This window comes from Athene noctua, chromosome 15 (genome assembly GCF_965140245.1).
Source record: "Athene noctua chromosome 15, bAthNoc1.hap1.1, whole genome shotgun sequence".
Taxonomy (NCBI): Eukaryota; Metazoa; Chordata; class Aves; order Strigiformes; family Strigidae; genus Athene; species Athene noctua.
Window position 1 is genome coordinate 15,202,403 of NC_134051.1, and position 14,105 is coordinate 15,216,507.

Sequence of the window (14,105 nt, forward strand, 5' to 3'; positions counted from 1 at the left end):
TGTGGTTTTGCCATCCGAAGAAAACTGGAGGGCATCTGGTGTCTGGCTTGACTCTGGCTTCTCATTCTTCACTGGGATCATTTCACTGATGCATCCTGTTTTTGTTTTTTTTTTTTTTTTTTTTAAAGCAAGAGGAAGCACATGGCAGAAAATTGGGAGCAGAAATCCTACCCAAGACCCTAACTTCCCATGTCTGCTGCAGCTCCTTCAGTCCAGGAGCATGAGGGCAGTCAGATCCCTGTGACCATCAGCAAACTGTTAGCAAATTGCTAACAATGCAATTATTTCAAGGATCCTTGAAACTCTGCAGGCAGAATCAATGAAGTAAAAGTGGCTGCCAGTGGCTAAACCACACAAAACAGACTGAGAACAAGGTGTGTAGGAACCAATGGTTTGCTCCGAGTACAGTATAGGCACAGCTTCACAGCGAGACAAGCAGCTGCTAAGGATTTGTATTAAACAAAGGAAAAGTGAAAGGACTTACTAAATATGAACACAATGCAATCTCTAAGGGGTACAGAACTCATGCATGAAACACGAGAAGTACACAGAGCTATTTAGTTTTCCGCAACAAAAAAGAGAAGGTAAGCAGGCCAGCTGCCAGGCACTGCACTGGGCTGAGCTCGGAGCCCTGCAAGTCCATTCCTGTTGATGCAGCTCTTGCAGACTGCTAGCACTGGTGCCAGGGAGATGGGGGATGCAAGGTGAGTGGGGGGAAAGGGCCCCGATGAGATATTATCTGGGCCACTCCAGGGCAACATCTCTTTACTTAGCCATGAACACATTGATGCTGTTACTGTGCCTGCTGCCGGTGAGACCAGAATCAAGAGCTGCCACAGAAACAAATCCTGTTGTTTCAGGGAGCCAGGGTTTATGTTACCTTCATGGGAACATCTAAATCTACACACTGATCCTAGAGTCCAGCTGCTGAAGGTGTTCAAGAACTCCATAGGGAATGGTGGGATTCCACATCCTGTAAGGGCAAATTGAGAAAGGAAAGAGATTTTAAGAAGCGTAATTTGCTTCACATGGTTTTTCGGGTATGTTTGGTACGTTTGTGTTTTGGGTTTTTTTGTGGGTTTGTTTTGTTTTGTTTTTTAAAAAAAGTTGCCTTTCCCTTTTGAATATCATCCTATAAAAGTATTTAAGCTATGGAACAAATGAAAATGCCTTTTCATTTAGAAGAAAGCAGTTCACTCCTCCACAACCGGGCTGACTCTGGATGCAGGACACACTACAGTCCTGTCTCCGTAACTGTTCTTATTTTTCTGTTGAACTCCTTTCCCCTGAATGTGTACTGGCAGCTTCAGTCTATTTAACTAATAATGATGGCTGCTCGTTGTTTATCCCTCAGATACAAGTCCTGCATCAGAGAGTAGGTCAGGTGCTCTGGGAGGGTAAAAGATTAACAGAGGGGGGCTCAGTGTAAACTATGCTTAAGGCAGGACAAACTTGCTCACCTGGGATGATTGGGAATTAATGCAGCTGAAAACAGAGTCAACATTTTTGACATTTTTTTACTTTTTACTTTTTTTACTACCTTTGTATTTTGGTGATGTCCTTTTTTGTGCTTCTTATAAAGGATATATACAAATAAAAGGATATATATATATATATATATATATAAAAGAAGACAGTTTTAGCATGAATTCTAACCCAATTTACAGAATGAAGATACAGCAAACATCATATCAAGAGACTTACACCAAGTTCTTTATATGGGGACATTTTCGTAGGCTGTCAGTCAGTTGCTGGGCTCCCACACCAGTTATTTTGTTATACTGAACACTGAGGAAAAAAAAAAAATTGTTAATCCAGATCACATCACCTAGCTGTGTAATCGAACATTTCATGCAAAATCAAAAATACTATACAGGCTTATCTGCAGATGGGGGAAGAAAATAAACAAAACAAAATAAATCCGTGATTCAAAACACCTGTAATAAAATACTCAAAAGGTCAAACATGAAGTTTATTAAGTTAGTTCATATGAGGGATTCCTTATTCTATGTACCTGAGGTCCTTCTCCAACTCCCCATGACCCTTTTCTCCCATCTTAAAGATGATTTTTCATTTTTTTATGGTGAACTGCTCCTCAATCCTTTTTAGCCACTATCTGAACTCTGCATAAGCACATTTTCCCTGTGAAATTTCCCTGAAATTTTCTTCCCCAATTTCTCTCTCCTCTACTGCAAGCACAGAAGATTTGAATTTTCAGTATCCAAGGAAGTAAGCTTTCCTGGGCCATCTCAAAAGTTTGCATACTCACTCTAGCACTCTTAAAGATGCCATCGCAGGAAGAACTTTCGCAAGATTTTCTGCTCCAAAATCACAAATGCTGTTATTGTATAAGCTGTGGAAAACCAAACCAGTATAGTCACAACTAAATAATGGATAATGTAAGCAGACTATATATTAGATCAAGGAGTTTCTGATACGGTTGGTGTATCTTAACTTCCAATTTATCCTTATCTATTTGCAGTTAATATTTAAAACAGTTTCCTCTTTTCTGCATCAAGTAAGGCCACATCCCTCCTTCAGCTAGCACAGCTACAGCAAAAATAAGTCTAGATTATTAATGAATAATGAGAATATTTCTGTCTACATTAGATCAAACTAAAAATCTGCAAGAAAATATGAAGTTCGATGACTTGGGGCACAGCATTCAAAAGATTTCCATGTGAGCAAGTTATTCCAGAATTGCACACCATGGTTTCTTGCATTCCCTACTGAGACATGTCACTCAGGCCTATGCCAGACATTTCAATGAAGTGGGATGGACCACTGGTCCCATATCAGCAAACACCACCTCGTTCTGGCTGAGGACTTAGCACTGTGCTTAGCGAGCTCTGCATAAGCTTGCGGTAGATCATGCCTCTGGGTGCACGTTTGTACACGGTATTATTCATAAGTGGGTATTATGGGAAATTATTATTAAAAATCAGTACAGTCCTCATTATATTCTGAGATATTGTTACGTATGTCTACACCGGGTCATACATTTCCCTCCTCTCTAAAGGCTTTATGCAAGAACGAAGTCAAAAATTTGGCTGCGGCTCATTGTACATATTTGTTTGATGTTCAGTAATTTCTGACAGAGATAGCACAGTATGTTGTATAAAACAACTGAACAGGATACAACTACTTACCTTAGTGTCTTTAATGAAGACAAGAAAGGAAGAGCTGTAGCTAGTTTCTCCGCACCCACATCTGTTATCTTATTCTGTGATAAGCTACAGTAAGTGAGATTGCTTTGTTAGTTGAACACATATACTCTAATTTATTACAATGTGGGGAAAATGAATTTTTGATGTCTTTTTTATATAATTTGGACAGTCTGTTTAGACCAAATGAAGTGAAAAATACAAATTATGGCCCCTGAAGGAAAATGAGGAGATGCCATAGGATTAGCCTGTTTCTCTGATGACTGTACAGATTAAGTATGTCCACAGACTCATAGGTCTTCCATGCCCATAGGTTAGTTGTGCCCATAATTGTTAACACACAGTCCCTTAAAGCTCTAGGTTTAATTTATTTCTTTTCAAAATTTCCCAGAACTGTTAACCTTGCACTTACTTTAATGTTTCCAGTGATGTCAGGGTTGGAAAGACTTCAGATAGACTCTCTGCTCCTTCATCTCCTATGCCATTTTCACTCAGAGCATCAAGGCTGGGTGACGACAAAGAGAGAATTAGCTTCCTTTTAATCTAAGTTTTTGTGGTTTATTCACCTGAGACCACTCTATCTACCTTGAGAAGCTCCTTCTCTGCAGTAGCCTCCATCAGCAAGAAGCATCACACAAATCACAGCTTGTCTAATAAGCAGTTTTCTGCTTCCCAAATTTATAGCCTGAGAGGTTTTTTTACTAGTTGGATGGCTTGACCCATTTCCTTTGATGCAAGATTATTAAAATAGTTATGAAATAGCTGTGTTCCAGCTATGCTGAAATGAGATTTCCTGTGCACACAGAAATACAGAACTGACAAAATCCAGCAGATGCTCTAAATTCCTGCCTAAGCAGCTCCTTCTCCAGACAGGGAGTACTAGAAATGAAGTTTTTCCTCATTCAGGCATCCAGATGGAAAGAGTTTTAGATAGTCATAATTTTAGATACTGGATCCCCTTCTAATCTGACAGACAACACTGGGATTCATCGGACTCATTCCAATTTTGGAGCTTTATTGTTTTCCCCAAATACCATGAAAAGGCCAGATACATACAGATGAACAGGCAGTGGGCTGAGCCAGTAATGCCAACGGCCCTCTCAAAGCCTAGTAATCTTCCCACAGAGATGACAGCAGAATATTGACTATTGTTCCTACAATTGTTTCTATCTTAAAGAAAATTAAAATTCAGAGACAGCTGGTTTGTCATGGATACAAGAGAACAAACAGTAACTGGAGTTCTAATAACCCTGTTTCTAATACTGTTCCTAGTAAAGGAAGGGACAAAGACTTTGTCAAAATACGTGGGCAGAACAAAACCAGGTACTGGCTGAGTATGGCTTTTTTATATCTTTTATATGAATCAAATCCACAAAACTCAATCTCTTAGAAGTTCTACCAGAAGTTCAGGATGTTTGTTGACATCAGGAGGTGCACAGCACCGGCACAAATACTCAAGTTAAACCCCAAATTTAGCACTGCTGCTGTTTCAGGAGGGAGACTGTTGTCTCCTGGGGCAGACATGACCGTAAGTCCCTCAAAAACCTTGTCACAAGGGAGCCTGGTGTTTGGGCACATTATGGACCTTGAATGAAGGCATAAGTAATCCACAGGCAGTCTTGATCAGTGTCGTGGCAAGAAGGGGCAGCCAGTGGGGCTCTGTAGTAAACCCTTCCCACAAGCTTTTAACCGCTGTGGAACACAGAGGAAAGTGGCTGAAGGGGTATTGAACAAACCACTATCAAGTGTCGTAAGGGAGGATGGAGAGCCCTAGCTTTTAGTCTGCTGTTATTTTCTCTGAATGTTTTTGTTGTTCAGTCTGTTCATCAAAGCAAGCAGTCTTGTTGGAAAATAAAATGTTTCTTGGGTACATGAGCTCCCCCATCATCAAGGGCTGCTGAGGAGTAGCATTCGCAAAGTTAATCTTTGCATTACTCACTCTAAATGCTGAAGTGATGGAAATGCTGCAAGAATTTCCACGAGTTTCAGGAATCCCTGAAGGCCACACACTGGACCCAGTCTGGAAGAAAATAAATATAGTCATGCAGCAGAATCATCAAAATTTATGAATTTTTAAGTTGTCCCCCTGCAACCCTAAAGGCAGGGTAGTTTACACTCCTCAGAAGCAGATTCCCAACAATCTGCAGCAAGGATTTCTGCTTTGAAGTCTCCAGATGAGGAGCCCACAAGGCTAAGGTAAGACAGAGCAGAGCTGCTTGCACAGAGCAGCTGTACAGGCATTTGTCCCTTTTTTTACTCTTTGCAAAATTCATCTCATTTTTTTAGATTCCTGTATTTCTCAATTTTTCTATTTTTTTCAGCTTTTTCATTCTAAGTATTATAATCTTGATAACTGAGATGAAAAAAAAATATTTTTTCCTCCCAACTATTAACAATTTAGAATAACTTAAGATCAATATTTTACTGCAGCTTAAAGCATAAATTGAACTTTAATATTCCAGCTACAAGCATTTGTTCCCTCAGATGCTAACCTCTTATTTGGAGTTTCCTTGGTACAAAAACAAGTTCAGCCTAATAAAAAGAATCAGAATTTTAACCAAAAATGTAAAATAAAGGGAAAGTTGGAGAGGAAACAAGAAGAGAAAGTAGCATAGCAGTTCCAGACTGAGTCAGATGTGAAGAGCAGGAAACAGATGAAGACCTGATGAAAGTTCTCCACTGCACTGGTGCAATTTCTGACCAAATGCATTCACACACTATGGCAGGATATTTTAAGCAATACAATATCCTCGGAGGCTGCTTGCAGTTTTTGAGAATAAAGAAACATTACTACACCTCATTTTTAAAGTCAGTATTTTCAGGTTGATCTTCCTTCCCTCAGCCTCCTCCTAGAGAAGCTGATGTGTTATGCTCTAGACAAGGGGTCTGTGGGTGGGTGGGGGTAAAGAGCTCCTTTGCAAACTGGCAACCTGCCACAAGTGGGGTCCACCGGGGATCGACACGGGGCCCAACGCTGTTCAGTATCTTCATAAGTGATCTGGGCGATGGGCTCAAGTGTACCCTGATGAATTTTCCTGATGATACCAAATTGGGTGGGGAAGGGAGAGCCACCCTGCAGGAAGACCTGGCTGGGCTGGAAGAGTGGGCTGACAGGAATCTTATTCAAGAATCAAGTTCAACAAGGACGAGCATAAAAGTTTTGCACCTGGGAAAACATCATCCGGGAGTGCAGCACAGGCTGGGTTCTACCTGGCTGGGGAGCAGCTCTGTGGAAAGGGACCTGGGGGTCCCGGTGGACAATAAGGTCAACATGAGTGAACAAGGTGCTGCAGCTTAAAGAAAGTCAACGGGATGCTGGGTTGCATCAACACGGGCATCAGCAGCAGAGATAAAGAAATGATTATCCCACTCTGCTCAGCGCTTGTCAGGCCACACCTGGAGCACCATGTTCAGTTTTGGTCCCCACTATATAAAAATGCTGTGGCCAGGCTGGAGAGGGTCCAGAGGAGGGCCACAAAGATGATCAAGGGGCTGGGAAGCCGTGTGAGGGAAGGCTGAGAGAACTGGTCTGTTCAGCCGTGAGAAGAGAAGGCTGAGGGGAGACCTTGTCACCGTGTCCCTGTATTTAAAGGGTGGCTACAAAGAAGATGGGGACTCCCTTTTTACCAGGAGTCACATGGAAAAGACGAGGGGTGATGGGTACAAGTGACTCCTGGGGCTATTCCAGTTGGACACAAGAGGAAAATTTTTCACAACGAGAACAATCAGCCACTGGAATAATCTCCCCAGGGAAGTGTTGGATTCCCCAGTGTTGGGCACTGTTAAAGAGTCAGCTGGACAGGGTGCTGGGCCATTTGTCTACAGCGTGTTTTTGCCAAGAAAGGTTGGACCAGATGATCCTTGAGCTCCCTTCCAACCTGGGATTCTGTGATTCTATGATCAGGAAAACAGTGCTAAATATTTTATTTTGGAGGCATTATCTGACCTTATTTTCTCATAGCCTAAGTTCTGATAGGGCAGAAAATTACATCAGAAGACTTAGATAAAAAGATGAGCATTTCTGGGGAAAAAATATTTCCCAGGTAGTTGGATCATAATCAAGATATACCCTGTGGCACAAGACCTAGATCTGGTGATAGGGAGCTAAGCTGTAATAAAATCAAGCAAAATTTATAAAACTCTGTTGATGTGTGTCACTGCAGTAGTCAGAAATTATATTTTTTAAGTTTTGTCCACGACTTATTAAATCTAGTCAAGAAAAGCAAAATAGCAATAAACGCAATTTACTTTATGCTCTACCATAAACTAACCATACATCAGTTTAATGACTGTAGCTAATACCACTGACTCTTCCTAGTCCTAAATGTAATCATATATCAATCAACAGAGAGATACATCACTTACGCAAATTCTAGTTTTCTGAGGTTTTTGATGGCTGGAATTTCATAGCTGCTGCAACCAGATGCATCTTGCACACTGAATAAATCACAGTAGAACCAGAGTATAGTAAATATTTTAGCAACCAAAATATTGATTTAAAAATAATTTCTTAGTAAACTTTTATAGGAGATAAACCACTGCTGCATTAACTGAGGAACCAGGAAACTTCAGAATAACTTCTGCTCCAACCTTTCTTCATCTGATTGATTTCAATCTGATAACTGCCTTTCAATGTGCAAACGTTTGCTCTTTTTCCAATAAAACTTAAAAATATATTCTTCTAAATCGAGTATTTTCTGTCAAATACAAACCTTATTTTGTGTGTATTTTAATCAAAATACCTTGCCCATGTTAAAACGGAAGTAATCATTTTTATTTAAAAAACCCCAACCAAAATACTTTATTTATGCATGCTTTGAATTGCAAGTAATCCTCCAGCCACATCACGAGCAGGGATGAGACACAGGGTTTATAGATCACATAACACGAGCTTTTACCTCCTGAGCTAAAGGACTGACTCAGGTCATTTGTGACCAGTGCAAAACAAGCCATTATTTATGGCCCAAGTGCTACAGAGGGGGAAAATCCGTTAGCCCAAGTTACGTAACTGAAAGCAATTTGAAGATAGTATACTCAGATATTAAAAAGAAATCTGATGAAAAAATGACAGCTAGCTTTTCTATTTTGATAGTTTTGATAAACAATCTGCGTGGTGCTATCATTGCTCCTCCCTGCCATGACAACCACCACACATCGGGGTAGGAGAACACTCTGAGATAATAAAACAGCTTGCACTGCTTTAGTTACTTCTCCTTCGGACAAGCAGGACTCCATTCTCCAGCAGTGTCAGCGAACCCCCATTTTCTTAAATTGCTAGTATAACAAAAGGACTTTTGATCATAAAGGAGCCTACCAATTAACCATCTTCTCCTGCATCTCTACGATGTCTGAAAGGTCACTGATGTCTTTCATTGTCTTTGCCTTAAAAGGATCAAGAACAAATTTCTCTGTTGATGCTCTCAGCAGTTCGTAGTCTTTTGTCTGTTCTAAAGATTTCCAGAGCCTGACTGTATCACTGAGGGAGGCCCTGTGAAGTGACAAAACACATGAAATCAACAGATATGACTGCTGTTGTTGCACTGAAGTGTCATCTACATACAGATCCACGAATGACACTACTATCTACAAAGAATGACCAACCTGAATGATGCCACATTCTTTAGGCCAACCAAGTCTTTTAGCCCTTGCATGTCAATGCTGCTGTTTCTCAAATCCAAGGAAAACTCTTTTCTTGACCTTTTTAAAATACAGTGCAGTACATGGACATCAGGTGGTGCAAGAGCTATGCCCAGAAAAGACAGGTCTGGCTTGAGCCTTAATGCCACATGCTGCAAAAGAGAATCGCTTTGTGTTTCATAAATACAATGCAAAATCTCGAGTAACCTCTCCGGACAGAGCTCGTCTATCTGCAGCTTTCTAATGTATTTCAAGAGTGTTTTCTGCTTCTTGGTTGATTGTTTCCCATCCTTATTTGAAAGGGAGTAGAAGTAGGGGTCATCCTGGAGGAACAACAATCCAGCCAAAAATCGAGGCACTAAATCTAACCAGTTATAACGTTTTTTCTTCTTGAATGGAAAATACAGGTACTTTGTTAAACTTTTATCCTTGATCTCTTCTGCTAATGTAAGGTGAAGCGCACCCAAGAAATTCTGAATGACAAAATCAGAGAACGTGCTCCCAAATTCCTCTTTGCCACTATCTGAATGTCTGGGGAATGCAAATGGCAGGAAAAATCCGTATTTCAGAGCAAACTCTTTAACTTCCTTAGAAGGAAGAAGATCACTTTTCATGGCACTTTGGTGTTTTTCTCCAAGATACCAGGCTATATGGGCTAGTGTAGCAAGACTCTCTTGATTTTGCATGGCTGTAACATCTGTTTGCATAGGTATTATCTTTTGCTGAACAAATTTCAGGAAGATTGTAGTAAGAGTTGAAGGAAGGCTTTTGTCTCCCATTTCAAGTACTGTCTCACAGAGAAAACAAACAAGTCTACACATAAAAGGGCTGTAACAATGACTGAACAAGTACTCACACTCTTTGATTAATTTCAGTGCATTATCACAGTAGGGTAATCCTTCGAAGTATTTGGTTATGTACAAGTCTCTCTGCTGAGGGGAAAATCCTACTATTTCAATAGTCTTATCCACTTTGGACACATACTGGTACACCTTGTCTTTTGGTCTTGCTGTAAATAATAAAGTACAACCATTAAGCATCTTTTTTTGGATGAGTCCTGAAAGCAGCTCCTTTATACTGCACAAGTCGTTCTCAGGCTGACTGGCCGAGCAACGAGGAAAAGTCTCATGATCATGCAACCCTTCAAAACCATCAAAAATCAGAAGGACTTTAGCAGGATTTTGCAATATATACTCAAAGACCTCTTTGCTTCCCTCTTGAGGTTTTACAAAAAATTCAAGAAGCAGATCCTTCAGGCTATATTGCTTCTCAGTCAAGCTTAATTGTTTGCAGTCAAACCAAAATACAAATTCAAATTGAGAATACTCTCCATTGGACCAGTCCTGGCAGATCTTCTGAACAAGAATACTTTTGCCCATTCCTGCTTTTCCCAGCACCACAATCACTTTAGTCTCTAAGTCTTTACCTCCTGGGATTTTAAATATTTGGCTTCTTTTAAGAGCTGCCTTTTCCTTCCCTTGCAGACTGCAAGTTACAAACTCCTTTTCCATGGCTTTTATACTATTCTTCCCAGGCTTAGTTTCAGTTTGGCTTTGAACAAGTGTCCCATCAATAAACAGGTGATCAAGAGGTACTTCACGCTCCATGGCCACAGATTTGCACACATCTCGGAAATAATCCATAAGTGATATACGGAAAGCTTCCACTGGCTCTAGAGAAATAAAAAGCACACACGAACTGAAGAAACCAGTCCACAAATTACAACGTTGCCTCATGGTGGTTTAGGTACATAATTGTAATATGGTCATAATACATCAGTTCCCGTATAGCATGTAGATCTGGATTTATCCCATGTGACTGCATGTACTTGAATTAGGAGTGCAGGCACAATAGACACTTTCAGAATGAACTGAATAATTTTGGTGGTATCTACACATATGATAAAAACCAGCTGAGTACACTGACCTTCTAAGTAGGTACTACAGCTAGATATCTAAAGGTAGACAAGTCTAACATCTTAAAAACAGGAATTGTGCTCAGACACTTGGCACAGCTTCAAAAATTGTTGAATGACATTTCCTACAAGTAGCTTTTCTATATGGAAGGAAACACAGAAAAATTAGCAAAAAAAATACTGGAAGTTTGAAGTTCAAGAGATCTAAACTCACTTGGTCTTTTGAAAGGTTCTTCAGAAGGAAATATGGGAACTCGGACTTCTTTGAACATTTCTATACCTGGAGAAACAACAATATACTTGAGGAAGACACCTAGGTAGTCATCAATTCAGCTTTACTAATTTAAACAATAAGAGTAATGCACATCTGCAAGTTCATTGCAACATATATATCATCCAGAGAAACAGATATTTCATTTTACAAATGAAAGGAAAAAAAAAAAAATCCTCGCACAAGGACAATTGAGCTGACATGAACTGCTGCAGGCTGTATGACATCGAACAAGATGACAGCTGCTCTTACAGTTGTGTGGAGCAGAAGACCTATCATAACAAGGTGACAGCCACTGTTCTTTTCAAATGGCAGTACTTTGCATAAATTCACATTCACACATAGGACTTCTTCATGTCATCAAAAGCAATAGCTTCCTTTTGTTATTCTACACCTTGTAACAGAGCATTAGGGATGAAAGACAGAGAAGTGGCTATTGGTAACAGAATTTATCCATTACTCTTCCTGACAAAGTACTGTCACTGCCCTGTTTTCTTTCTTTTTGCCTGTTTTCAAACTACTGCAGACTTTTGCACTTGGTCAGATGAGCAGTGTCTGCCATACACAAAGAGTATCAGTTTTGACAAAACTTTTGGTAGGAAAAGCTTTGCAGACACAGGACAGAATTTAAATTGACAGAGACTGTAACAACCTCAACCTCATCAATAGTCTTGTGGTATCCACACTCATCAGAGATGTGGAAAAAAAAAAACCAACACAAAAAAACAGGCTCACCTCCCTAGTTTCGTACAAATGTATTTATTACCACATTATTTGGTTCATCTTGATGTAGGATGCGGTTTAAAAAAAATTTAAAATCTTAAAGTTCAGAGATCTGGGAATCAATTCCTACCCTGCATGCCAGCAACAGATGGAATGGTTAGAGTTCAGAGTTGCTTCTAGCAGGGAAGCACCCACAAACTTCTAATAAGCAAGTCCTTTTTCCTGTGAAAGAATACCTTTGATACAGAAATAGTTCTCCTCCTTGTAGAAGAAAAAATGACATAAGATATTAAAATAAAGAGGGAACATGCCTCCTTTCATGGAAGTGTCTGGTTTTGGTTTAGTATTTATTTTATTAAATAAAAACAAAGAATGGAAAACGAAAAAAAAAAGCTTTAATAAGACATTTAGATGGGAAGCAGCACTGGTCAAATCAATCATGTCTTAACAGTTTTTGAAAAAGGAAAAGAGACTGTCTTGGCAGCTTATGCGCTAATTTTTCTGCTGCATTTGGGATGCTGAGATTTGCAACATACGTACGTTGTGCTGCTGCAAGTCAGTCAGAATTATTAGTACTGTGTATTCACATAAACAGGATATATAATTTACAAATACTTCGCTAAATTTAGGTGTATTTGCCTATTAATCCCCACCCTAAAGTGTTGCTACTTGGGGTGGTGGTAGCCACCAGAGGGCAACAAGCCACTTGTGCTAAGCTGCAGGCAGCTGTCTCAGCAGGGCACACAGATCAGAAACGGAATAACCACTGAAATCAAGCTCCCTGTTCCAACAGCTCTCTGAGGGCTGGAAGAACAGTGTCTGAGGAAAGTTTTCTACCACAGGTGAGACTGGTATACCCTGACCAAGGCTCTGATTTCTTTATAAGCCTTTTTGTATATTAGGCTTCTGTATTGTTCAGTTAAATAAGCCAGCATTTTGGTTTGGGGACTTCCAGGTGAGCTGACTGCAGTCTGGCTTCCAGCACCAAGCATTTAAGATGTTTAGGCCATACCAGTACCAGCACAGCTTGGACTTCTGATGGTGCTCAAGCACACTGGGCTTTTGTACTCTTTTAACTAGATAAGACTTCTTACAGAAACTGGACTTCATAGCAAACGCAGGGGACTGGCTGCTAACACATAACTGAACCTGTAGCTCTACAACCCCTTATCTGCTCTGTATTTTGAACCGGACTAAGTAGCCAGTGATCAGTACAAAGAAGGAAATGCCATTAATTTTTATTTTCCTCTGTAAGTTCAGTATAAGTAAAGCCTGAAGGGGAGAATTAGCTTTGGGTAGAAAAAATATGCTCCCTCCCCCAACCCAAAGTACTGTAGATTTAAAAATTAATTTTCTACTTACCACACAAACTAACTGGAAAACTTGGGGATATCAATGTTGCCGTGGAAGAACTCAGCACTGGCAAGAAACAAATGATAGTTTTCAGTCTATCATAGCTATCAGTAACTGAAATGAGGGAACTTTGTACTTTGTTGACACCATTGATTTCCCAGTAATTTCTGCCTATTTATTGCATAAAAGGTTATTGCTCTTACCTGGATATATTATAACATCAGATGTGCCATTTCCAAGAACAAAGTTAAATATCTGCTGAGGAGGATCTGCAAAGCCTGTATTCTCTTGGTTCCCTATAATGCTGACAGGTAGACACTCTGGAATCAAAGGTGCTGAAGATCCTGAAATGAGTGCAGAATAATTACTCTTCTATTTTTAAAGGCTCCTGGTTTCTAAAGTTTTCTAAGAAAGAAAAAGCTTTTTAGAAGCTACTTATTCTTTCTGGCAGCTTCTGGACAAATATTTCTGGGGAGAGTTTATGAACTTTAATTCATAAGATCAGGAGGTCCATAGAATCCATTAAACAAAAACTCTTAAAAGCTACAATGAACGTCCAATACAAGGGATTACCCAGCTTTTAGTGACCACTGGTTTTTGGCAGTCTCAAGAGAAATCCTGTTGACATAAGGAAAAGTGCTTAAGGCAAAATCTGTAAACGTATGGACCAGAGATCCAGAATAGAGAAAATGTGTAAATATTATGTAGCTGAATTAATTTTACCATACTTTGCACTACATCTTTCCCACATAACTGCACATCATGCAGCTTGTACAATCAGCTCCAAGCATCCTCCCTCTGAACCCAAACTGGGAAGTTTTTTGATGATGCAGTGCTTGCAATTTAATCTGCCATAGCTCTGAGTTTCTGCAGGTGTGACAGAATTTCTTCTGCTACTTTGTGCTGTTTCAGCTAGCATCAGATACTTCAAGACTTCTAACTTACCCACTGCTTTTTGGTTCCTTTCCAGCATAGATTTAACAGTTAAAGGTGCTGAACTCTGTCTTTATTATTAGCACTTACCAGCGTACCATGAGAACCC

At 39.9% G+C, this 14,105-nt stretch overlaps 1 protein-coding gene across 1 annotated transcript in view; it reads right to left on the reverse strand.

The window, feature by feature from the left end:
* The window catches only part of CIITA (class II major histocompatibility complex transactivator), a 36,397-nt gene that overhangs the window by 2,971 nt on the left and 19,321 nt on the right, over positions 1-14,105 (reverse strand). The window contains exons 8-19 of the mRNA XM_074919023.1: positions 13,267-13,430; positions 13,073-13,129; positions 10,931-10,996; positions 8,766-10,473; positions 8,479-8,652; positions 7,530-7,601; positions 5,104-5,184; positions 3,577-3,669; positions 3,150-3,233; positions 2,270-2,353; positions 1,705-1,788; positions 881-973 (exon numbers count right to left, since the gene is read on the reverse strand). Of these exons, the coding sequence (XP_074775124.1) occupies positions 901-973; positions 1,705-1,788; positions 2,270-2,353; positions 3,150-3,233; positions 3,577-3,669; positions 5,104-5,184; positions 7,530-7,601; positions 8,479-8,652; positions 8,766-10,473; positions 10,931-10,996; positions 13,073-13,129; positions 13,267-13,430 (2,740 nt within the window). The 3' untranslated portion in view covers positions 881-900. The remainder of the gene's footprint in view (positions 1-880; positions 974-1,704; positions 1,789-2,269; positions 2,354-3,149; positions 3,234-3,576; positions 3,670-5,103; positions 5,185-7,529; positions 7,602-8,478; positions 8,653-8,765; positions 10,474-10,930; positions 10,997-13,072; positions 13,130-13,266; positions 13,431-14,105) is intronic.